Here is a 25,215-nt window from a genome sequence, read left to right as displayed (position 1 = left end):
TTTCAAATACACTCAAAGTTATTTAGCTGTAGCATTTTTTAAATCCTCCCAAATTAAGGCAACAGTAGTAATACCAAGATAATTTTTCAGGATTCAGAACTCAAACTGATCTTCATGATGTGTAAGATCCAGAGATATTTAATGAAGAGTTTGTATATTTGACAACCCACACTGCATGCTTTGTCCTGTTCCTAGTGCCTATTTCCTTCAACAAGTCCATGTGGGAGAAACACAGGGTAGGCATCAAGGCGAACTGGAGTAGTAAAAAGGGTGAATGGCATTCTCGTTCCTTTTCCATTGTTGATTGAATCAGAGGGAGATGAAAGGTTGACTGTGTGAGTACAAACTTAAGCCTTTGTCTGAAGCTAGGTGGTTGAGCGTTGTTGTCTTATACCTCTGCCTCTCACAATCTCCAAGGGCACTCACATTGGGAGTGAGTAAACCAGTTTATGTCTCCATACCTGAGGAAACTCTCTAGCTTTATGAAACAGATCCAAGGAAATATATTTATTCATTTTTTATTGAGAGTTATAGTTAGGTGAAAATATGAGAGATAATTGCAGTCACAATATCCATAGTTTTCTCATAATCACTGATTAAATTGTTGTAAGCTTATCATTTTAAAAGGAGAGCTTAATGGGATAAAGCAACATTGTATTGCTGTTCAACTGAAGCTATGTATATATGCATACATCATTTATGATCTCTGTATAATTTATGTGTAGACAAACACCACACTTTATTGAGGTAAAAGAGCACAGCGAGGTTAAAACAAATGCCTAGGTTCAATATCGGCTTTACAGAGCCACTGAAAGCTATTTTACTAGCATAAAGGCCTCCAACATGCTGATATTAACTTACTGATAAATATTTAGAATGTATTTATATTTTGCTCTCTTGAAAGCTAAGCCAAAACAAACATAATTTAAGGCAATCTTTGGAAGTGTCAACATTTCCTGTTTTATCTGCCTTGTGTTAAATGTTTTTCATAGTGACAATTAAAAATATTTAACAATGAAGAACAAAGGTTAACAAATTTATCATGAATCTATCTTACTCCTTTTATAAATATTTTATCTAATGCACAGAATAGTCATATTTTTCAATAACCTTCAACTTTTAGTTTTGAGGGATGGCATTATTGTTTTTAAGTCCCTACATGCTCACTCAAAGCTATGTGTTGCAGATTTTCAGTTTTCATTTCATGTTCTGCAAAGCGTCTATACATATCGATGTTATTTTCTTAAAAATACAGAAATGAGAATTTATAGAATACAAGTTGTCCTGGTTACGAGCTATTCAACACTGTTACTAACTTCCATCGTGTCCTTGGAAAGATAAACTACCCAGTATACAAGGTTGAATCCTGCAAATGCAACTGGGAAGAGAATTCGAGAATACTGGTCTATTTTACTGGTGCCTCCAAAGGTTGGTGAGAGCGGTGGAGGTGTAACAGGTGTTGATGGTAAGATGGGCGTTCTTGCGAGGACTTTGCTGGGTTCAGCAGATGGAACGATTGGCAAGGTCAGAGAGGTGATTCTTTTCTTCAGGTGGTACTTGGAATCAGAATGCTATGGAAAAAATAAATAAATGTTGAGTCTAAGACAAAAGAATAGATATGACTTATTAGTCATTCATTATTTCACCATTGAGAAATATTTATCAACCATTTTTCTATGTAAGGAAAAACATCAACACATTCTTAGTACAATTTGATGGTGCATTTTTCCAAGAAAGGATTAATACACATAAAAATACTTTTATTCCATACAACAATCTAAAACTCTATATATCAGCCACTGGTGTTGTGTTCTCTGTTCCAGAATCTATGTTGATCACTGTCCCATTAGAAAATGAGATAGGTTGCAGTGACATATCCACCTCCTGGTTATGCATAAGCCTGTAGGGCAACGGGTGTGGGAGGTGTTGTGTGTTATATGGGGGAGGGATTCTAAAATGAAATTAGTTAATATGAAAAAAATCACAGTTCAGTTCATTGATATCATTCTTCTAGACACATTCCCAGCCTATATTCTCATCTTCACACACTTATGCGTTTACCCAACTGAGATTGAAAAGGAGCTAATTTATGTCAAAAGAACCTAGCGAGGAATGATTGCTCACACCTTAAATGTAATTGCCTCTTAGCCCAGAAGTTATTATATTGGGAGATTTCTACTTTTCATGAAGAACTACTGGTCTCCTTCTACTTTAAGTCACCAAAAATAATTTATTTACTAAGCTAAATGTTATATGTTGTATGTTCTTATCCATTATTAGACTTTTTTTTCTACTGAAATCATATGACAATTACCTTTTTTCAGCTTGAAAGAGATATTTAACACTTTAATCCATAAGTGAAAACAAGAGTTCAAATAGGGGAAACGCCTTGCTAATTACTTGTTAACAAACAAAATTTATTAATAAATTATTATTTATTTCTCTGTTTTTACTTACTGGAGAGGCATAAGGGATGGAGGGAGAGAAGAAAGAGAGAGAGAAACTTCATCACTCTCTAAATGCCCACAATGACTAGGGATGGGTTGGGCCTAAGTCAAGAGCCAGAACTCAATCTAGGTCTCCCATGTAGGTGGCAGCCTAAGTACTTCATCATCACTGCTCCCTCCCTGAGTCTGCATTAGTGGAAACTAGAATTGGGAGGTAAGCCAGCACCCCAAATGACAATCAGGCTTCCCAACCAACATCTGAACCAATAGGCAATTGCTGGCTCTTAATTTCAATATTTTTTTTTTAATCCCAACATTTTTGGATTTTTACTCTAAAGCGTTTTGCCTAGTTAAGAGACCAAATGTGTATGAGTTGCATCCCTTTCATGCTGTTGGGCTTTATGGAGCCTTCCTCTGATTCTTATCTTTTCTTGTCTCCATCCTCTAACAACCATGCTCCTTGTGGCTAGGTTGTAATTCCTGAGTCTCTGCCTTCAAACACTTGCTGTAGATTACCTCTGATCTTGTAAAACGGCCTTGTTTTCTCCCTGGCAGCAAAATCACCACTTTGCTGCCTGGCAGGGAGTGTTAGTCACATGGGCAGACTCCCATGACTTTAGCCAGAAACCCTGCGGCAACAGCATAAGACAGCTGCCTCCCCTGTGCTGGGTGAGCCACAGGACCAAAATGACCTGCCGATGTGGTGACATTTGGACCATAGGAACAGCAATCCCAAGAAGCCCTTTTTTCTATAAACCCTTCTTGAATTTTGCTATTTGAATTTCCATGGAAATTACTGAATGTCTAAATAATAATAGTCACCATAGAGTTCAAGCCCAGAATATTTTTAGGGACCGTCGGAAAATCTCCCTGTTCAGCAAAAGCAATGTTAAATCTGTGTAGTCCAGCTTGATTTGCTGTAAACACAGTGTATTTCAAGTAAGAAGTGTCTTTCTGATCTATCCGTCCCATACTATGGAAGCATTCTGGACAAAGTTAAATAAATCATAGGTCTTGGGGGGTAGAAGAGAGTTTAAAATAGTAGAAGGCCTTTTCTTTTGATTTTGTAAATCAGTGACATGTTCCATTAAAAATATGTGACAGCTGAGTACTGCATTGCCCAGGGTCACCAGACTATATGTGGTTAGGACCAGAGCAATGGAATTTTGGTCTTACATGCAAACTGCCTGTCTTAGAGAATAATGATTGTGTCATCTTCAAGTGTTTTATTCAGGTTACTCAGACTCTAATCTGAGTTTTTATCTAGTAAACATCTTATTAAAATATTCTGTATCTCAGGGAGAAAAATGTGTCACTGTGTCATTACTCTAAAAGATCCAGACTCCTCCCACATAAATAGAACACGAAAATATTTTCTTCCACTAACATTTCTAAGTATCATGATAGAGGGTGAGCTTTCAGAGTAAGTTTTCTTTTTTGTATTTTAATAACAGGCATTGCCTGTCTAAAACCTGTGTTTCTTTCTATTGTAGGTAGAAGGAAAGCAGACATGCCTAGTTCATTATAATAAAAAGTGGCTCTAAGCATAACGAGTTTTTAAAATGCCAGGTATTGCTTTTTCTCCACTTCTTAAGTGATGTAGGAAGAATGTTGTTTGTGAATCTCCTGGCATTGTCACAAGAGACATACTGAGGATTGCCAGGGTCAGGAGGTACCACTGAGAATCAAACACTGTATAGGAATTAAGTAAAATAACATTAGCCTGCTCCAAAAAGCCAATTACCATAGGATTCCTCTTTTCCTCGTTTGTTAACGGAAGCATCCTCTTGTGAAGGTTGCCTAACAGTTGAGAAAGCAGGGGAGTAAGAAATCCCTAGCTCACAAATCTACTATGCATTTGCAGTTTGACTAAGACATATCATACATGTCAGAGATTGTTTTTTTCTAAGCTTCAAGTTCTTATTTTTAAACCTCCTTCTCTCCTGAGCTTCTTTCTGTTTTTCTAAGAATTTGAGAAACTCATACATACATATGCAAGTATATATACATATATATATACACAACTATTTGTTTTTTATTTAGGTGCAAAAAATTTTTAAATTCTAATCATATGAGAAGCATTCAAAATATGTATGGAAAGTGCATATTATAAAAATAGGCATGATTTCAAATTTTTGCATCAAAATAAATATATTTTAATTTCACTTTCTGTGAGCTATATGAAGCACCACACATATTTGCCTAGCAAATCTTAGCTATAGCTAATTTTTAATTATTTGTTACATGTATTGTTTCTTCTATCACTTAACTACCTTTGCTTTATTTCCTCTTTGCCTGGAATAATACCCATCTACCACTCCATTTTTAGTTTACCTTTATATTTTTGATACCAAATTCATCTATCACCTATCACTGTTTATACAGCTTTTTATATACTTTTTGGCTTTCTTAGACGTTACAATTCTTGTAGCTGTTGTCACATTCTTCTTGTAAATATGATTATTTCTGTTGTAGCTCATCTCCTTTCTTAGAATGAAGTCTTAATGAGAGAGGGCACTTTATTCCCTGCACAGTGCTCCATAGTGCCTCAGCAGTGCACAGAACATGGTGTATGCTTGTTGAATACGTAGTAAATCAATAAGTAAATGGATACCTAAGCATTTTCTAAGGTTTGTAGGGTGAGGCAAAGATAAGTGAATAAAACACTGTATAATTGTCTTACATGATGTTTTAATACATTGCTTTTTATGACACTATATTGTAATTAACAATTCTAAATACTTCTGTTGACAAGCACTACAAGGCAAATTTCATACATAATCTCATTGCTTAAAATAATCTGTAACGTCATATTACATAATTTAAAGGTAAACAAATGGAGGCTGATGTTGTAAGCATATTGGGTTGAATCCCTACCTGTGACACTGGCATCACATATGGGCGCCCATTTGTGTCCCGGCTTCTCCACTTCTGATCCAGCTTCATGCTGAAGTGCCTGGGAAAGCAGTCAAAACACAGCCCAAGTATTTGGGCCCCTGCTACCCATATGGGAGATCCAGATGGAGTTCCAGGCTCCTAGCTTCAGCTGAGTCCAGCTCTGGCTATTGCGGCCATTTGCAGAGTAGAAAGATCTCACTCTTTCTCTCCCTCTCACTCTCACAAGTTTGCCTTTCAAAAAAGCAAATCTTTATTTTTTAAGATTTATTTTATTTATTTGAAAGAATTATAGAGAGAAGGAGAGGGAGAGAGAAAGAAAAGGAGAGAGAGAAAGAGTCTTCCATTCACTGGTTCACTCTTCAAATGGCCACAACATCCAGAGCTGAGCCAACGCGAAGCCAGGAGCCAGGAGTTTCTTCTGGGTCTCCCATGCAAGTGCAGAGGCCCAAGGACTTTAGCAATCCTGCACTGCTTTCCCATGCACATTAACAGAGAGCTGGATCAGAAGTGTAGCAGCTGGGATTCAAACTGGCTCCCATATGGGATGCCAGTGCTACAGGCCAGGGCTTTAACACATTGCACCACAACGCCGCCCCCCCCCTCCTTTTTTTTCCTTACAAAAAAAAGGAAAACAAATGGCAGTTCACATTGGTAGTAAGTTGCAAGACCTGGGTAATTCCTATCAGATGCCACAGATCACACTCTGAACAATTAAGCCATTCTTCTCATCAGCTTTAAGGTTTGGGGCATGCTTTCTCAGCCTCAGAACTAATGACATTTTCGGGTGGATGAATCTTGGTTGTAAAGGACAGTACTGTTCATCATGGGCTGCCAGACAGTAGCCCTGGCCTCTGCTTGCAAGATACCAGCAGCACCCCAATCACTGGTTGTAACAAGCAAAAACAACTCCAAACATTGCCAAACGTCCTCTAGGGTAGAAACAGATGCACCTCGGAATCACTGGTATAAATTTACAATTGTTCCACTGCCTAGCAATGATCAGGGATGGGGATATTTTAGTAGGCGATATGCTAAAGGAAATGCATGAGTCCTGGCCTGGCTACTCCACACCCTGGATCATCAGCTGCTCAATAATTGGGAATTGGCAGCATAATGAGACTGGACGCCAATTTAGAAGAAACACATTGAATTTCTGAAATGAAAAGAAAGCCAATTTTACAAACCGTTCAAGCTACAGGTTTGCATTAGACCCCGCCTGCTCTATTGTAAGCCCAGCAGCTTCAGTTGATGGTAAAATAGGCTTTTGTCAGAGTCCAGATGAGGGCTCAGCTTGGGGCTGTCAGGGTTTTGAGTGGAACACCTGTGGTTTTGAATTTTCCAGGGCTCCCCTGCTGCTGAGTGCCATCCTGGTTTGAGTATTTTTAGAGCACTACTTTGTTTTAAGTAATGCCATATTGCAAAGGTACTTTGAGTTGAACTGGACTTCATGACAAGCAATTATTTGATGTAGGGATAAGGTATTTGGGAACTATTTAAGGCAATTTTTATACATCATTGAAAAGGGTCTAATATTTTAAAAGAGAGAAAGCAATGGGTTACTTCTCAATAGAGATAGTCTAATCAGGGCTGCCCTACTGAAGTGACAAGCAAAGGATCTGTTTTAACAATCAGCAAATAAGGGCATGAGAAAGAAGATATTTGGCTTTTAATATTAAAACTCATATTAATTATTATGGGGAACATTGGAACTCTGTTGGATTCTCTTCATTTCTGTTACAGCTGGTAGAGCTGGGAGCAGAGGTGGCTCTAGGATTTCCACAGAACAGCAGCTTACTGGCAGCATTCTGGCACATCATTGGTGATAGGGGATATGTCTGTGAACCAGTTTTAAGGATGCAAAATACAGTATTGGGTGGGGATGTGATAGAAAGTATGGGGAAAGAGGTAGTCACCTAACTCTCTTACCCAATCCACCTTGCCCTCCCTATAAATTATACAATGACACACCAGAAGGTAGGGATGTCATGATCTCTGGTGCTTAGAGTCTCTGATGGTCTTAATGGAAGCCTTAATTCTAGAGAGTAACAGCAGTACCCAAAATCTTGACAAGATTTAGAACAGAGGAAGTAAATCGTTCAGTGTTCTATTCTCCACATTTCTCTACAGAAGTGAAGATGGGTTAAAATGGCATAGATCTTATTTTCCTCTCTATGCCTAAGTTTCTAGCAACTGGCTTAGCGCTTCTAGAACAGAGCCAAGGTAATCTCTCTCCTTAGCTTGGACCTCATTCTTCCAGAAACAAAGTGCCTCCAGACTGAGTTATATAATCTTGCATTGCTCTTCTAAACCTATCATATATCTCTAACCACAGCCTTTATTGCAGTGAATAGTTAGGACTCATTGATTTTTCTGTTTTCCTGTTGACAATAATCTCCATGAGGGAAGAGGCCCTCTGTATGCCACTCACTAAAATACCCCCAGTGTTCTACAGTCACCTCATACATAAAAGCAATTAACAAATACTTATGCATGAATAATTGCATGACTACTCAATGAGTGCTAGAAAAAAAAAAGAAAAAAAAAAAACAAAGAAAATAAATGAACAGTGTGATCAGCATAAACATATTGTCTTGATTAATGAAATTTTGATCAACTTTGTATGTAGGTAAGTTATAAAAAGCATCATATTCCTAATGAAGAGAAGAAGCCACATTGCAAGTAATGGCAACAGGAAGTATAGATGTGGTGGAGTTACCCATTCTTAGGAATTAGCAATGAAGGCTTGGATCTTTAAAATAACGAGGATATTAGCAAACTACCCAAAAGGAGCTCAAGGGCCAAACTTGGTCTTTCATGAAACACAGGTATACTCCAGGTACATGAAAGGTTCTTAAACAATGAAGACAGGAATAACTATCTGATGTCAAGATAGCATAACAAATAAAATCAAGAAAATAATCAGGAAAGCAACTGTTGACAATTTCTTCCCAAAAGTTAAAAAAATGAAGTCTTCAATTCCAAATGCTCTAAAAATTGATAATTGGCCTATAGAACACTATTGAGAATATAGTTTTCAGGTGTTTTTTTTTTGGTTTCAATTATAGAATTTAAATGCCTGTATTTGTCATTATTATATTAAATTTCAAGGTCAAAATCAAAGTCATAATAATAGTAGACTTTTACCCATAACCCTTATAACCCTTTTCCTGTGAAAAGCAATAAGTATATTAAAATACACAGTATAGAATCACATGAAATACCCAATCAATTTCTTTTTGATTTCACCACATCAGTTTGCTATTTCAATGTCCAACTTACTTAAATAATATTGTTTTGATTACAATTGAATAGGCAGTTTTAAATGCCATGACATTTGCCAGAGAAAAATGACCTTGCAATGATAGTATGCCATTTTGCAAGTATAAATTATAAATGTGTAATTTGTTTTTCCTCTACTTTATATTTAAAGGCAACTTGCCGTTTCGACTTGAACAAGTAAAATGTAAGAATTCTATGTAATAGAATGTATTTCTTTATTTTATGAATATGTTTATTTCTGATATCAAGGCTTATGTTGTTTGGTTTGCTTAATATTGTTTTTATATTTTTTATACTTAAGCCTTTTTGAAACAACATTTTTCCATTCATTGCTTGAAAGAATTTCAAGATTTTATTTATTTATTTATTTGTGATATTTGAAAGGCAGAGTGACAGAGAGGTAGAGGGAGAGACAGAAAAACCTTCTATCTAAAATTGTTGGTTCACTCCCTAAATGGCTGTGCCAGCCTGACACTAGGAACACTGAAGTTCATCCAAATCTCTCACATCGGTTGCAGGGGCCCAAACTTGGGCCATCTTCTAGCAGCTTCCGAAGTACATTATCAGAGAGCTGGATTGGAAGTTGAACACACAGAACTCAAACTGGCACTCTGATATGGGATGCTGGCATTGTAAGTGTCAGCTTGACTTGCCGGACTGTAATACCAATCCCCCTTGAAAACATTTTAAATGTAGTTATGTTCATAAATGTAATTTTTCATAAAGAAAAAAAGACAACTTAAAAGAAAAAAGGTAATTTGAGATGATTAAATGCAATTTTTAGCCAACTTCCCAAAGAACCTGCTCATTATATGTTACTATTTTAAGAGATAGTTTATATGGAGACCTGAGATTTTAAATTCTACCTTATTAATAAATTATACCTTTAAAATAATGGCCTGAGGAAATGATTACTCTGTGTTTTATACTCCTCTCATTACTCCATATATCAAGAGTTGAAGTACTGAACTGTATCTTTTCATTTCAGTATCTAACAAATTAGTATATTAAACATTATTCCATTTTTCTATCCTTTTTCTCATTCATTAAATTTTTACTTCATTTCTCAAAAAATACATTTAAATTGAGTCCTGGTAGAGAATTCTTCATTTATAAATATGGGTTATGATAAAATAGGACATCTGGACAATACATAGATTATATATTTAAATGCATAAGAAAGCTTACAAAGAGACACTTATTTTGAAAAACATTAAATAATTCTTAAAATATTTGAAACTTATCTTGCCTAAAACAGTGATTTTCAAATGATTTGGGCAAAGCCTGCAGACTTATGATTTTTTTTTTAAATGTATATTTGATGGCCTTTAAAACTCATGCTCACAGAAAACATCATTAAGTCAAAGGAAGAATTTGAGGAATGACCTAACCTGCAACTCTGGAAACGTCTTATCCAGTTTCTGGGGAATCATAAGGGCAGGGAGGGCTTTAGCTTCTATGATATGGATATTTAGGACTTCAGAATCAATTCCTAGTGTTTCTACCAACTAATAATTAATATTTCCCTTCTCGGAGAAAATTTTTCCATTTGTAATAGACTTAATTAGACTGTATCACTGGATGGAAAGTTTTTTTTTTTTTTTCAACTTAAGGGAATGATCTTTCATTTCTTAAAAAAAATGTAAGTTCTCAAACAGGTTTCTTAGGTTATCAAAGAAAAAAATTGAATAAGGAAATTATCACCCTTTTTGTTCATATCTGATTATATTAGGAGAAGTAAAACACACACATTGCTTTATAATTTTTACATAAAGCTAAACCAAGGGAGTCTGAGCTGTATATGGTTTTTAGATTTTAAAATGTTTACTAGAATTGATCTATTATAAGAAATTTCCAGTTCAGTGTCCACATTTCTCAACTTTAAAGAGCAAAAACTTCCTCTCTTCTAAGAGCTATGTTTTGGGGGTTGTATTACAATAAGAATTTATACTTGTCAGTTATAATCTATTATCAAAAGTGTGTTCATAGAGCAGTGCTGGGTTGGTGATTAAGATGCTGGTTGGGGCCAGCACCGCGGCTCACTAGGCTAATCCTCTGCCTGCAACGCCGGCACCCAGGGTTCTAGTCCCATTTGGGGCTCTGGTTCTGTCCCGGTTGTTCCTCTTCCAGTCCAGCTCACTGCTGTGCCCCGGAAAGGCAGTGGAGGATGGCCCAAGTGCTTGGGCCCCTGCACCCTCGTGGGAGACCAGGAGGAAGCACCTGGCTCCTGGCTTCAGATTGGCACAGTGCTGCCTATAGTGGCCATTTGGGGAGTGAACCAACGGAAGGAAGACCTTTCTCTCTGTCTCTCTCTGTCTAACTGCCTGTCCAAAAAAAAAAAAAAAAAAAAAATGCTGGTTGGGATGTCCACATCTCATATTACAGTATCTTGGCTTGGGTCATGGCTGATCATTTCCAGGTTCCTGTTAGTGCACACACATGGGAGACCTGGACTGAATTCCCAGCTTCCAGTCTTGGCCTGGTCTAGCCTGAGCTAATACAGGCATTTAAAGAGTTAGCAAGATGAGGAGAACTCTCTCGCTGTCTGCCTCTCTCTTTCTGTCTCTCAAATAAATAAATGCATAAATAAATAAATATTGTAACGTGCATTCTGAGTAATTTTTCTGAGAACTTTCTCACATATGAAATTTAAATTTGGGATCTATTAATGTTGTTGCTACAGGCAGAGAGGTAGTGAGCAAGGAGGAGTTGAAATTGCCAACGCCTCCCTGCACTACAGCCCCATCTGCACTACCTAACCCCAACTTCCACGGAGCAGAGAATTGCAGCTTCTGCTGTTTTTCTGCTGACACTGATGCCAGCTAAAAATAACCCACATGACTGCCAGCTGAGTCCTTATGATGACAGCTCATAATAAGGTCATTGAATTGAAATTACTATGGCTCACACACCTACTCCCATCATGCACATGATATCATGACTTGTCCAAGTTTTCCAAAACTGGGCAAGGAAATGGGTGGTGCTCAAGCCCTGCCTCAAACTCTTCCCTCTTTGAATATTCAATTAAGCCCCATCCAGACACCACCCCCATGCTTCCAGTTCATACAAGAGGATGGACTCAAACTCACGGAGTGTTTCTCGCTCTTGAGTATTCCACACTCCTCCATTAGAGTGTACTTTCACCTTGTGTGTAAATAAATCTTGCTTCTTTGCTGACCTTCAACTGTGTCTGGTTTTCATATTCTTTTGTTGAATCAGAAACAAGAATCTGGACCTAGCCACCACACTGTTTCTGGCAAGCCATCCAGGAGGAAGTAAGAGTTGAAAGTCCACACAGACACGGGCTAGTGAATTTTTCTCCCACTTCTTGCATCAGTGGTGCTTAAAAGTCTTTGTTTTGTTATGCTCTTCTCTCCTTCATTCTGACCCACTATGGACCCACTCTCCTTAATCCAACCTTGTCTGCTCCCTCCAGCAACTGTTGGAAGTGAGAAAACCAAGAGCAATACCATGCAGATGAGGTACATTTGTGGTTTTCATGAAGGTTTACAGGAGTGGCTGGGAATCTTCTATCATCTCCATGCCTCACAGAGGCCCAGTCCTCAGGCAAGGTCAAAAAGGCCAAAAGGTATCTTAAAAGGACTCTTGCTGAGCTATGCCAGGAGACCCCAGAATCCTGGGCCAAACTATTGTTCCTTGACTTCTTTAAAATGGGGATAGAACTGAAGGATACTTTACAACTAAACCGTTTTGAGATGTTATATTTTAGGCCCTTCCTCATTTAATATCCTTTTTGATTCAGATAGCCAAGATTGGAAAAAAAAAAACATATCATCAATTTAAATCAAGTGCAGAAGGCTCTGACAGAATATGGCAACACAATTCTCCCAGTGCCAGATTCCCAAAATCATGAATAGCCAGCACCCCCAAGGAGATCTAGTTTAAAAAAAAAAAAACAAAAACAAAAACAAAAACCCTTAGATAGATGGACCCCTCCCCCAACTAATTACTGTTTAAATGGAAAGGGCATTAACAGGTGCTACTTAGCATTTCTACTACAATAAAATTTGCGGAATCTCTACCTGGATATATCCATCAAGAATTAAAACTCTACCCCCTGAGTCTTTATAGGCACACACAGAAGGATAATTCTGTTAGCTCATGTGATCCAATTGAGGGCCTCAAGTTTACCTTTAACAAGCTGAAAAATAAGGAAAATATCTGCCTTTGCCATAAACTTCCACCGAGAGAGGGAGAGAGAGCGAGAGACATTAAGGCTATTTCGTTTCCCATCTTACATGATTTTCTCACTTCTGTCTTCCTTGGGAAACTGCCACCAGCATGAACACCCTCTGGTAAACTTTTCTACCATAATGTCAGAAGGAAAAAATTCTTAGCCCAGGAATCTGTCTGCTACCCTCAGTGACAATCCAGACCACTGATCAGGCTCTAGAGAAACTAAACATTCTTTGGATTACTTAGCTAAAGTCGTCATGGGCTACTGACTAGCACTAGATAACTTACTGGAAGGACATGGCAAAGAATGTACAGTGGAGTCTGCCTCACTTAAGAGTAGGCTCATGAGAAAAAAAATCAAAAGACTATATGATCAAGCCAAGTGGTTCTATGATTTTGTTAAAGGAAGTCCCTCAGCTTCCATCACCTGTGAAGCAGATAAAATTCCTCTCTCTTATCCAACATGATTCTTACTCTTGCTCTTTTTTAACACAGGTATGCTCATCTTAACTGTCAGAATTGTCTCCTCCCGAATCCAATAGTTTCATGTGAAAATGATGGTCATTCAGGGATTCCAGCCATCACTGACAACTGGTGGCACACCTCTAGCTCCTACAATAGAAACTCTATCAGTCAGCAAGAGTTTTTTGTTCCCTGGTCAGACAGGGACAATGCCCAAACACCGTAAGACAAGTTTTGAATGAGTCAAGCATGAAGAAGTTGTAAAAGATGGACCTTCTTCCCTTGACCTCCCATAAAGATTAAGGGATGAGCATCTCTGAGTGGGGATAAGATGATGTGGGCATGGAGGTAGCTAGCAAGGAAAAGCTGAAATTGAAAGCCTCTCCCAACAAGCCTCACCTGCACAACAGCCCTGACTGCACCACTTAATAGTAGCTTCTCTAGTTTCATTGCCGACACCATCGCTGGCCAAAAATAACCAACATGACCGCTGGCTATGTCCCTGCACTGATGTTTAGCTCACTGTAAGGTCATTAAAATTAGCATGACTGTCACACCTACTCCCATCATGCACCTGACACCATGACATTTTTGTTTGCTATTGGGGCAAAGAAATGGGTAGTTCTCAAACTCTGCATCGTTTGAATAATATTCAAGCCCCACCCTAGATAGTATGTCTGTCTCCAGTACTTGTAAAGGGAAGGGATTGAACATTCTTGCACTCCTTCCTGAGTGTGTACTTTCACTTTGCATGTAAATAAACCTTGTTTCTCTGTTCACCTTTACCTGTGTCTTGTCCTTAAATTGCTTTCTGTTTTGGAGATAAGACACTGGACCCAGGCACTCCACAGCACTGTAATTTATTATTAAAAAAAAACTTGGGGGAAAGCAGTTAGCTTAAAGATTAAGACTTGGTTGAGAAACACACATCCCATATCTGAGTGCCAGAGTTTGATGCCTGGCTTTAGCTCAGTGTAGACCTTGGGGGGAAATGGTGATGGTTTAAGTAACTGCATTTCTGGTATCCACTTGGAAGACCTGGATTGAGTTCCTTGCTCCCAGCTTCAGCTTTAGCCTTGCCCTGGTCATTGTAGACACTTGGAGAGTAAACCAGTGGATAAGAGCTCTCCCTCTTCTCTCTCTCTTTTTCTCTGCCTATCTTGTAAATAAACAAATAAATAAATGGTTACTAATTAATTAATTCATTAAAAACTTTGGGGACCAGAACTTAGCCATAGTACAGCAAATTCAATATAAATTTATGAGTATTTCTCACTGAATAGAATATAAACTCATTGAATATAAACTGATGTATTCAGTACACAGATTTGCACATGATAGTGTTTTAATATGAATCAAATACTTGCATTATGATTCAGTTTTCATTATTTTCAGCTTTATTCCCTATTCATATCTTGCCCTTATGAAATAAAGCAGCAAGCAGATTTCTGACAAAATTGTCCATTCCATGGGAGTCCCTGTTTCTTTCCTGCAGATTTTGAAGCCTCATTATGCCTTTTTTTTTTTTTTTTTTTTTTGGTCTTTATTCCCTCTCATTGCTATAAGTGAACCTGTTCAAAGGAAACATCTAAAGGCTAAGAACAATTTTCTAGTCTCCTCTGAGAGCCTGGAATCTGACAGTATATGTGAGAATGATGGAAGAATTCCAAAAGTTAAGAGCAAAGATAAATGAAGGATTATTCCTTAGCTTTTCTCTATGAAGTTGGAAAAGAAATTGGCCTTGCTCTTGGACTTAGTTATGTAGCTGGTGCTCAGTTAATTTACTTTTGAACAGTTTAGTTGTGATCACTGTCTGGACTGTCTTTTCATATGGTGAATAACATGAGAAAAGAAAACAATTACCACAACAATCTCAGCTTCCACAGGTTCAGCTGCTTTTGATATTGTCACAGGGGGTGAGGCTGAAATTTGTGCTTTCCTTTTGGCCTTCTGTGTCTGAACATTGGTGAAGTAGTTGACAGCTGCGAACTCAATAAGAGCGGAGAACACGAAAGCAAAGCAAACAGCTATGAACCAATCCATGGCTGTTGCATATGACACTTTTGGCAAGGAGTGTCGGGCACTGATGCTTAGAGTGGTCATAGTTAAAACAGTGGTGATCCCTAAAGTGAAAAAGAATGAGAAATCTAGTATTAATATTGAAAATCACATAACAAGTTCCTATGAGAACATGTGTGTGGAGCAGATTATACACACTACCTCTGCAAAGTAATTCTCGTTATTTTATTGTATTATAATTACCCATAATTTTTATCATAGGTGTTATCATGTTTGTATAATTCAATACTTTCAGCAGTGTCTTACACACTGCAGTCCCTCATAAAATCATTTGTTGAACTGAGTTCCTTTAATGGTTGAGAGAACTGTAGCAAATCATTACCATTTATTAAAAATAACTTGAGTCTGAACAATTTTAGTTGCACATAATGCCTTTCAACATACTTGAGAGGTCTATCTGGCACAAAGAGTAATATAAACTTAGGTTATTCAATTTTTTTAAAAAATATTTATTTTATTTATTTGAAAGAGTTACAGAGAGAGGAAGAGACAGAAAGAGAGATAGGTGTTTCATCTGCTAGTTCACTCCCCACATGGCTGCAATGTGCCAATCAGAAGCCAGGAGTCAGGAGCTTCTTCCAGGTTTCCCACATGGATTCAGGGGCCCAAGGACTTGGGCCATCCTCTACTGCTTTCCCAAGCCATAACAGGGAGCAGGATCCAAATTGGAGTAACCGGGGCTCGAACCAGCGCCCTCATGGGATTCTGGTGTTGCAGTCAGGGCTTTAACCTACCGTACCACAGCGCCGGACCCAGGTTATTCAACTTTTTAAAGATAAACTTCTAGCACAGTTTTATTGTAAAACATATGTATTTGCAAATTAATATACTCCCTCTCATCTACCAGAAATTTTCCTTCTTAAATAGTGACTTAGGGAATAAAAAAATTAGGAGATATATAACATTGATGAGAAGCATCATTGTATAGATACTCTTATAATTTACAAAAAGAGATTTATTCTAGTATAGTAAGTAAAAAATAAAAACCCACAACTTAGAGATTTATCTGAGATTTCATTTTTGGTATTCTCTATGGAATACTAAATTTATAATCATAAAAATTCAGATAAAATGTGGATTTAATTAACGCTAATATTTCAGTTTCTTTGTTTCCTTCCTTTCTACTTTCTTCCCTTCCTTCCTGGTATCAAAATTAGTTTTGAGAGATCAGTGTTGTGTCAAACCAGGTTAAGCTGCTGCTTGCAACATGGGCATACCATATCAGAGAGTTTGCTCAGGTTCTGTCTGCTCTGCTTTTGATCCAGCTCCCTGCTAATGCACCTGGGAAAGCCACAGAAGATGGCCCAAATACTTGCATCCCTGCCACTCACAGGAGAGATACAGGTGTAGTTTTGGGCTCCTGGCTTTGGCCTGGCTCAGCCCAGGTTCTTGTAGACATTTGGGGAATGAACTAGCAGTTGAAAGATCCTTCTGTCCCTCTCTGCCCCTGTCTCTCCCTCTCTCTGTCTCTATATCACTCTGCCTTACAAATAAAGAAATAAATCAATATTTAAATAAAATATAGTTTTCAGGATGGACATTCAGCATAATGGTTAAACTGCTTAAATGCCCATCTCTTGTATTGGAGTCCATGGGTTTGATACCCATCTTTGTTTCTTAACCTCAGCTTCCTATTAATTCAAACCCCCGGAGGCAGCGGTAACAGTTCAGGTAATTAGGTCACTGTCGCCCAAAAGGAGAGACCTAATCTAAGTTTCTAGCTTTTGGCTTTGGTCCTTGGCAAGGGCCCTTTGGGAATGAACCAGCGAATGGGAGCTCTCTGTCTGTCTATATTTCTTGTCTCTCAAATAAATAACAAAAGCAAACAAGCAAAAAATGAAAAGGTGGTAGTCAACGTATACAGTGTAAGCAGAATTAAATGTTGAGGTTGGCAATTTTGTATGGTTCAACTTAATAAAAGTAAGATGCAATATATATATACAAATAGGTTCGATCTCCTGGCTTTTTCTTTTCCTGGATTTACATGTCAGCTTTTTAACCTTTCTGCTTTTCCTTAGTTATAAAAAAACAAAGCAAGATAAAACAGTAAAATAGGGCACATGGAAAGCATGGGGAACTCATCAGAATTTTTGCTGAGACAATTTTTTTGTTGATTCACCACACAACTTGCGATAAGATGAGGGTCATTTTACACGATACATGTGTTCTAATGCAATTGGAATCTATAGCCTTTGTGGATTGAAAAAGGATCCTGATGTGAATTTTCATCCACAACACACAATCAATGAGAGGTGGAGGGTGGATGAAGTGGAATACAAAGCAGTAGGCATACCAAAGACAGTTCTTGCTGGGACGGATTCCTTATTAATCCAGAAAGACACCTGAGAAAGAATGACTGTCATAATGCAAGGAGTGTATATCTGTATCATGAAGTATCCCATCTTCCTTTGCAAATGGAAATAAACTGTCATTATTACGTATTCACCTGTTGGAAGACAAGTACATCAGTTTTATTGCTGTTGACAGTCTGCAAAAAGAATGCTGCTGAATCTAAATCTTGCAGGGCTTTAAGTTATCATGGGATGAGAGAAAACAAGCAAAGGCATTTTTCAATGTATGAGAAAGCTGCTTGATCAGCAGATGATAGAGCAGAGAGACACAGCACTTCATGGTTTTCAGTGCAATTCTTTGTATCATATATACTCACAAAACTACCTATTCCAAGATTACATGAGTCTTTATGTGCATCTGGTTGGGAAATAAATTTTAAGGACAGCTATTCATTACTTCAAAACAGGAAGTATGGCTGAGAATGGCAAATGCAAAGTAAAAAGAAATAGATATGTGCGCCTATGTCATCTTTCAGGGATTGGTCAGTTTCTCACCTGTGTTAGATTTAATTGTTTCACTAGATACTGTTTGTCCAATCAGATCATACTGTAGGAGGCTTGAGGATTCTTCTGGGACTTCTACTGAGTAAAGCGGCCCTTTTTTCCATGTATATATTATTTCACTCTTGGGGTAAGCATCTGAGATTTTTAAACAAATGTAGTTATCTTTTTTTTTTCATTAAAAGCAATGTTATCTATATAGCAAAGAAATGCAACATAATTTTTAAAAATATTTTTCTTTAATTTCACTGACTAAAACATTTATTTGTGATATTAACATTGGCATTGAGTAAGTACATTTTTGGAATCATATTGAAAATATCATGGTGATATTTTTCTCTTTCTTTCCAGTCTCTGGTTAAGACCAAATAATTATATGATTTGATTGCATTATTGAACTCAAATTTTTTTTTTTGTAACTCACAACTCCCAAACTTGAGTGGACAAGCATGCCCATCCATAGGAAAGTTAACCAGCCTCATGGGACAGTCAGCATTGATGGTAAGCCTAAGGACAGTGAAATAAATGGTCTGAATTAGTATAATGGATGAACCATTTATGAAGAGAAAAGAGAAATGGAAAAACCTCACCTCATGGTGTATAGAATGGTTCCATTCTGCATTATTCTGAAAAGTTTATTAGGGGTTGTCATGTTGTGAGCAATTGACTTTTTGCCATTCCTGAAAAAAGTGTCAGGTGTCCAGATTTTACTGACCATCAAGTTATTCAAACTCAGAATCTCAGTTGGTCCCCCAAACTTCAATCTCTCATCAGTCCAAGTCTGGCGGAAGAAAACATCCATTGTATACTCCTACATAAAAAATAAATTGCAGCAGGTTGGGGAGATGGTTTGTTACAATTTATTCACTAGCTTATAAAACTTAATTGTAAAACGAGCAAATAAACAAATTTTATGACAATAACTTCCAGTAAATGTAAATAATTATCTTTTTAAAAAAATTCATTTATTTCTTTGAGAAGCAGAGTTACAGACAGAGAGAGAGAAAGAGGCAGAGAGAGAGATCTTCCATCCATTGGTTCACTTCCTAAATGGCTGCCAATAGCCAGAGATGGGCTAATCTGAAGCCAGAAGCCAGGAGCTTCCTCTGGGTCTCCCACATAAGTACAGGGGTCCAAGCACTTGTGCCATCTTCCACTACTTTTCCAGGCCATAAGCAGAGAGCTGGATCAGAACAGGAGCAGCTGGGACTCGAACTGGTGCCCATATGAGATGCTGGCGCCATAGGCGGAGGCTTAGCCTACTATGCCACAGTGCTGGCCCCCTAAGTAATAATTTAGTCATCAGTAAATCATTCTATAATGAGTAAATTATGACTTTAATGAAGCATTTTTGTCTCAAACTTATTAAGAGTTAGTTTTGTGGCTGGCACTGTAGCATGGTGGGTAAACCACCGCCTGTGGTGCCGTTAACCCATATGGGTACAGGTTCGAGTCCTAACTACTCCACTTCTGATCCAGCTCTCTGCTAATGTGCCTGGGGAAGCAGCAAAGGATGGTCCAAGTGCTTTGGCTCCTGCACCCACCTGGGAGACCCAGAGGAAGCTCTTGGCTCCTGGCTTTGGATCAGCACAGCTCCACCCATTGCTGACATTTGAGGAGTGAACCAGTAGATGGATGATCTCTCTTCGTTTCTCTATCTGTAACTCTACCTTTCAGATAAGTAAATAAATCTTTAAAAAGGTTAGTGCTGTGTTGTGCAAACTACCCTATTGCATTTCAAACTGCCCTCACATTTCTTCTTCTGTCATTTATCTCTCCATCTATCAACCTATAAATATTTTGAAGAAAAATAGATGAAACTATCTACAGTTTAGGCTTTGCTGGCCTACCTAAGTCAGGCTAACGAGCCCATTTAGTACCTAATTCATTTCCAAAGAGGCCTCAGGTCACCTCCATGCTTACCAGTAAATTTCCAAAGATTGAAAAACTTTATTTTGAAAAACACACTGTGGCTTCACATAATTATTTAACATTGTTCTCAGAGAATGTAAAGGCAAATGTTAGCATAACTATTCTAAACAAAGGATCATTTAATTATTAATAATCAAAATTATAAGTTTTAATATGTGGCTTTTATGAAATAACATTAAAATTTTAGGAAATATAACTGCTAAATAAATAAAAATTTATGACAAATAACAACCTGCAATTAAATCAACACACTGTCAGTAATTGTTTTGCTTGCTTTATAAATTCCTTGATGAGACTTAATACTACATGGTGATTATATTTTTAAAATATAATTTGACACACAATAAATGTACCCATATAATAATGATCCAGTCTACAATATTGTACAAATAAACTTTAAAAAGGGACATGTGCATGAAATAAAATTCCAAGTATATCTATATTTCAGTGATTGTGTTTTTCTATATTTTGTGTATTTTAAGTGAGACAGTACTTGAACAAAAAGTATAATATTGAAATAATGTGGGATTTTGAATAATGCTGAGTCTCTTTCTGTCTCAAGTGTGAATTTTTCCCTTAGGAAGCCCTTCCTTTCTGTACCTTCCCCTCTGCTTATTTGTCTCTTCTTTTCATCCCTCCCCCTTTCCTTCTTGTTTTTTCTTTTTTCTATATTATCTTCTTCTTTTCTTGTCCATTCAAAAAGAAGAACATGAAAAACTCTCCAATGACTATTTACATAGGAACTACATTACCCTAAAAAATGTAATGATGCATCTCTTAAATGATGGTTATATTTATTTCTGCATTCGTATTTATATTTATTGTTGTGGGAAATGCTCTCTGAGAACTGTGAAAGAATATTGGGATGCATTTTGTTCTAGAAAACTAGTTAAGGTTTTCATTGCCACTTACTATAAATACCCTCTTACGAATCCTACAGCCATCTGTACCTGGAACAGGGTTCCCAGAACACCTACTGGTCCATGCAACATAGAAAAGGTGGAATGCATCAGCCTTTCCAAATGACTTCCTGTATGGTTTTAATAAAATATGCTGATAAGGATGTTACTTACAAAAGGCAGTTATGTTTCTGTTTTCATAGATATCCTCAATATACTCTAGGATGGCATAGGATCATTGTTTTTTCCTACTCCAACAAATTTATTAGCATTTCATGAAGAAGTAGGAAAATGTTCTTTATTTTGGAAAGAATTAGTGCATGATATGTGAATGGAAGCGAGAAGATAATCTTAAAAAGTCTTTCAGCTTGAAATGTTCAAGCATGGCCCTTTGAGAAGCATGAAGAAGATTAAGACAGTAATCTCCCCTAATGGCGGTGCCCTCTCAGCGTGAATACACATATTGCATCAGGAATCTGGGACCAAGCTTGAAGGCAATGAAAATTATCATTATTTCTGAAACTCCACTTTTCTAAGTAAAAATATCCAAATCACTCAGAGCTCACTCACCATCTCCACATCTGACACGGGCCCAAAACTGGTTACATAAATGTCTGTTTTGACTTCAGTGACAGCACCTGAAATTAGCCCAGAGGAACGGGGCAGTTATCACCAGTGATGCCAAGGGGACTGAACTTAGATTCAATCATAAAACCCCTTCTCATAGCCAGAATCTGCAACCAATCCTGAAGAACTCCAATGTGGGGAGTGCTTAGTTCTTTCAACTTTGAAAATTCGGAGTTTTATTTTGAATTTATTCTATTGAAATGGGAGGAATATTGAGGTATTAAAGAGAACTTAGTTAATATTATATAAAATAATGAATAATAAATATCACTTATTAATAGTTTCAATGGAGCCAATGCTAAGCAAAGTGTTTTTCATGGAGAATTTTATTCTGTACTCATCCAACTCCATGAAGCAAATAGGTACACTAGAATGAAGATACTGAAACTTAGATGGTTCAAGGAGCTTGCAGAGGTCATTGTTTGAAGGAAAGTCAAAAGCTGGATGGGAACATAGACATAGCCTCTCTTCAGTACCCCCAAACCTTACTATTCTGACAAACTAACCCCTATACAATTCCGCTGGGTCTTAGAAGGGCATTAAGAGAGACTACAGGTGTTTTCTCCAACAATAATGCAACTTCTCACCTCCAAATCCTGGCCGCAGACGATTGTCATAGCCTTCAAGCAAGCTGTCCAGGATCCGACTGATATTTTCTGAGTACAAGTTGCCCTCATCTTCAAGTTTCCCCATGGCATTTTCCAGCCTGTAAGTAGAGTCAGTGGTCCTCACTCCTGGCCTCTGCGAGGTTAAGACGTCTGTCTGTCCCATCCTAGTCCACCCTATCCCAAATGCAGGCTTCACTCCCTCTGGCTGTTTCCATGATTTGATAAAGAAGCTTCCCAGTGGATGATTGTCCCTCTTCCCTATGTGCTAAAAGAAAAATCAGGAAAAAAAAAATCTTACTCACCATAGAATAATGCATAGCCAGGTCAGAGGTGATGCCATCCTACGGCGCACTGAAATGAGGAGTTCAACCTCCTCCTAGCTTCTTCCTCCCCTCCCAACAATCTCTCCTTTGCCAATCAACTAGAGAAATCTTCCAGATCCCTCATATCCCTGCTCCTGTTTTGCTTCCAGTCAGTAATCCAATAGGTAAAGAGGTTCACCAGGAAACTTTGAGGGTTCCCTTTGCTCTCTTCTTTCTAGTTCTATTTTTTTTTTTTTTAAGGTGGAACAAAGTAGTTTGTGGTCTTAGACTACATCCTGTGGACACTCAGCCTCCTCTGACAGACTCATTTGGGGAATGAGAGTCTGGAGGGACGGTGCATGGTCAAACAGCAGTGACAATAATCGAATAAGGCATTAGGGGAGATTAAGAGGAAGAAATCCACTGCTAGTTTTGGCATGGAATTAGCAGAGCCTGTGAGAAAATCTGGAAAGCGGTGGCATCTTGCTGATTGAGATTATGTTCCAGTGGGCTCAGCATTTATTATTTCCATGGTTCACAGAAGGATTCCTATACGGCTCTTACTGCTTGAAAAATTGAACAATATTGAGACCCTCTTGGACTATTGTTCTCATTTTCATCAACTTTATAGTCTGTAGGCACACCTGTCCATCATATCTTAAAAATACCTCTTACTGTTTGTTTATCAGCATTTACAATAGACCAGAACAATTCCTGGCCACCTTACTGTTAGGTATTTTTAAAAGCATTTTTCTGATTCCTTCTGCCAATGGAGTGCCATCTCAAGCTAACACATAAATGGGTTTTATGCTATCTTTAGAAATCTGGCCAAAAATGCCTGTTTGATATTTCCCATGCAGAAATACCACAATATTAAATATTAACAGATGTAGTTAATGATGATTTTACCAATTCTGCTTTACTAGGCTTGCTAAAGGTCAAAAGTAAAATATCTGAATCCAAGAAATAGCATTCTTTCCCGGTCCTGATAAGAGAAAGTTGTAGTAAGTCTTAAGCATTAAAATTTCAACCTTAATACAATAATAAAATTATAATAAGTAAAAACTTATTAAGTTCAGAAATATAGGATCAAGAATCAAATGTCTCAATCCGTCTGTATTTTTCTAAATCTAAATTCTGCAAGACCATAATAACTATTGCTGTCATACAGCACAATCTTAAAAATCACACCTGAAAACACTACATAAATCATTTGAAAAACATTTCAGTCAGTTAGCTATAGCCAAGAAGAAACAACGTAAAACAGAAGGAGAACAAAATTTCCTGTGATTTTAAAATTTCTGAAAGTCAAGATTACATGGAATTTTCTGGTTACCTATCAAAAGCCTGAATTCTCTCCAGCATCCATGGCAAGAGGTTTTTAGCATCTGTTTTCTCACGTTGTTTTACCTGCGCCACAAGCAAAATTGTACCCTGCTCAGAGTCCTCATCTTTGAAGCCATGTGTAGTGATTCCTCAGGTGACAACTGCATGGAAGCAGATTAAATGAAGATACCTAACATATTTTTTCCTCAAACCTTTTCCTGTTCATTATAGGATCTGATTTCTACATTTTTTTCTCTTTCCTCTCACTTTCCTTTAAGGTTACTCCCATTGGTGATCATTATAACATTGATTTGACATTACTTGGAACCTCTAAATATCTGGAATATATGATGCTATTAAATTATTATTATTATTATTTTCATTATTACTATGACATACTCTGCCCAAGTAAATTACTCTATATTCATCCTTGTTACCTTGTTAGATTTGTATAATTTTTCTTTTATCAAAATGTGTATCACCCATCTCTAATGTATGTCCTAGAAGAAAAAAGTTAGTGAAGTTTTTTGAGCTAGATTTTATTCACATTGACAAAAGTGATCATGGGTGAGATTATGTATGATTACATATATTCCTACAGAACTCGAATGTTTTTTCTAATTAAAATTATTGGTTCAATAAGGAACAAATAAAAATTTCCATTTGCCTCCAAAAAAGATTAACATACATGATTTTATATTTAACACATTTTAATTAGTAATCAATTATTGAAGGAGAAGGAAGATTTCTTTCTATTCTCAATAGGAGAGGAATGTCATCAAGTTAGAAGAAATAATAAGTTATGGAATCTTAGTGATTCATCTCTGTGGACCTCACATTTAAATGAATGTTCTAGACCTGGAGATCTCTAAGGTACTCAAGTGGTATAATTCTGTGGATTCAAATTAATGCTCATATAAATGCCTATATGTATTGTAGTCCCTTGTTCACACATTCCTGGCAGAATTGGGACAGACAGGGTCTATTAGCAGCACTGTTAATTGGATTGCAATTGTGATTTTCTCTTATTACTAACAAGAAAAGAGAGTTTAAGATATAACAGTGACTATGGTTTGGGGAGACATACAGTCATTTATGTATGTCTGCACATTTTGACTGTTGCATATTTTGACTGTGCAAACCAAGAATCAGAACGCTGCCTTTCTTATTTAGATAATTAACTTCTTCTAGAAAATTAGAGAAGATTCACCTCACACATGTCCATTTCATAGCTATTTCTCTACAATATGTTTTCTTTTTTGAGTCATTTTTGACAACCACTTGGCTACTGATTACCTCCACTGGGG

The 25,215-nt window shown here is 37.3% G+C and overlaps 1 protein-coding gene across 1 annotated transcript; it reads right to left on the bottom strand.

Annotated features, from left to right (window-relative positions):
- Nucleotides 1-496: 496 nt before the first annotated feature.
- Nucleotides 497-22,995, bottom strand: GABRA6 (gamma-aminobutyric acid type A receptor subunit alpha6). Its single transcript, XM_002710355.5, has 9 exons — nt 22,583-22,995; nt 22,260-22,378; nt 21,616-21,683; nt 18,805-19,025; nt 18,639-18,721; nt 18,209-18,352; nt 17,656-17,808; nt 15,147-15,406; nt 497-1,571 (listed from the first exon to the last, which is right to left on the bottom strand). Exons 1-9 carry the CDS (start codon nt 22,618-22,620, stop codon nt 1,296-1,298), a joined length of 1,362 nt encoding a protein of 453 aa, XP_002710401.1. The 5' UTR covers nt 22,621-22,995; the 3' UTR covers nt 497-1,295.
- Between the last annotated feature and the right edge of the window lie 2,220 nt (nt 22,996-25,215).

Source organism: Oryctolagus cuniculus, chromosome 6 (assembly GCF_964237555.1).
Source record: "Oryctolagus cuniculus chromosome 6, mOryCun1.1, whole genome shotgun sequence".
NCBI classification, from domain to species: domain Eukaryota; kingdom Metazoa; phylum Chordata; class Mammalia; order Lagomorpha; family Leporidae; genus Oryctolagus; species Oryctolagus cuniculus.
Note: the sequence above shows the minus strand (reverse complement) of the source record. Positions and strands in the feature narration are given on the sequence as shown.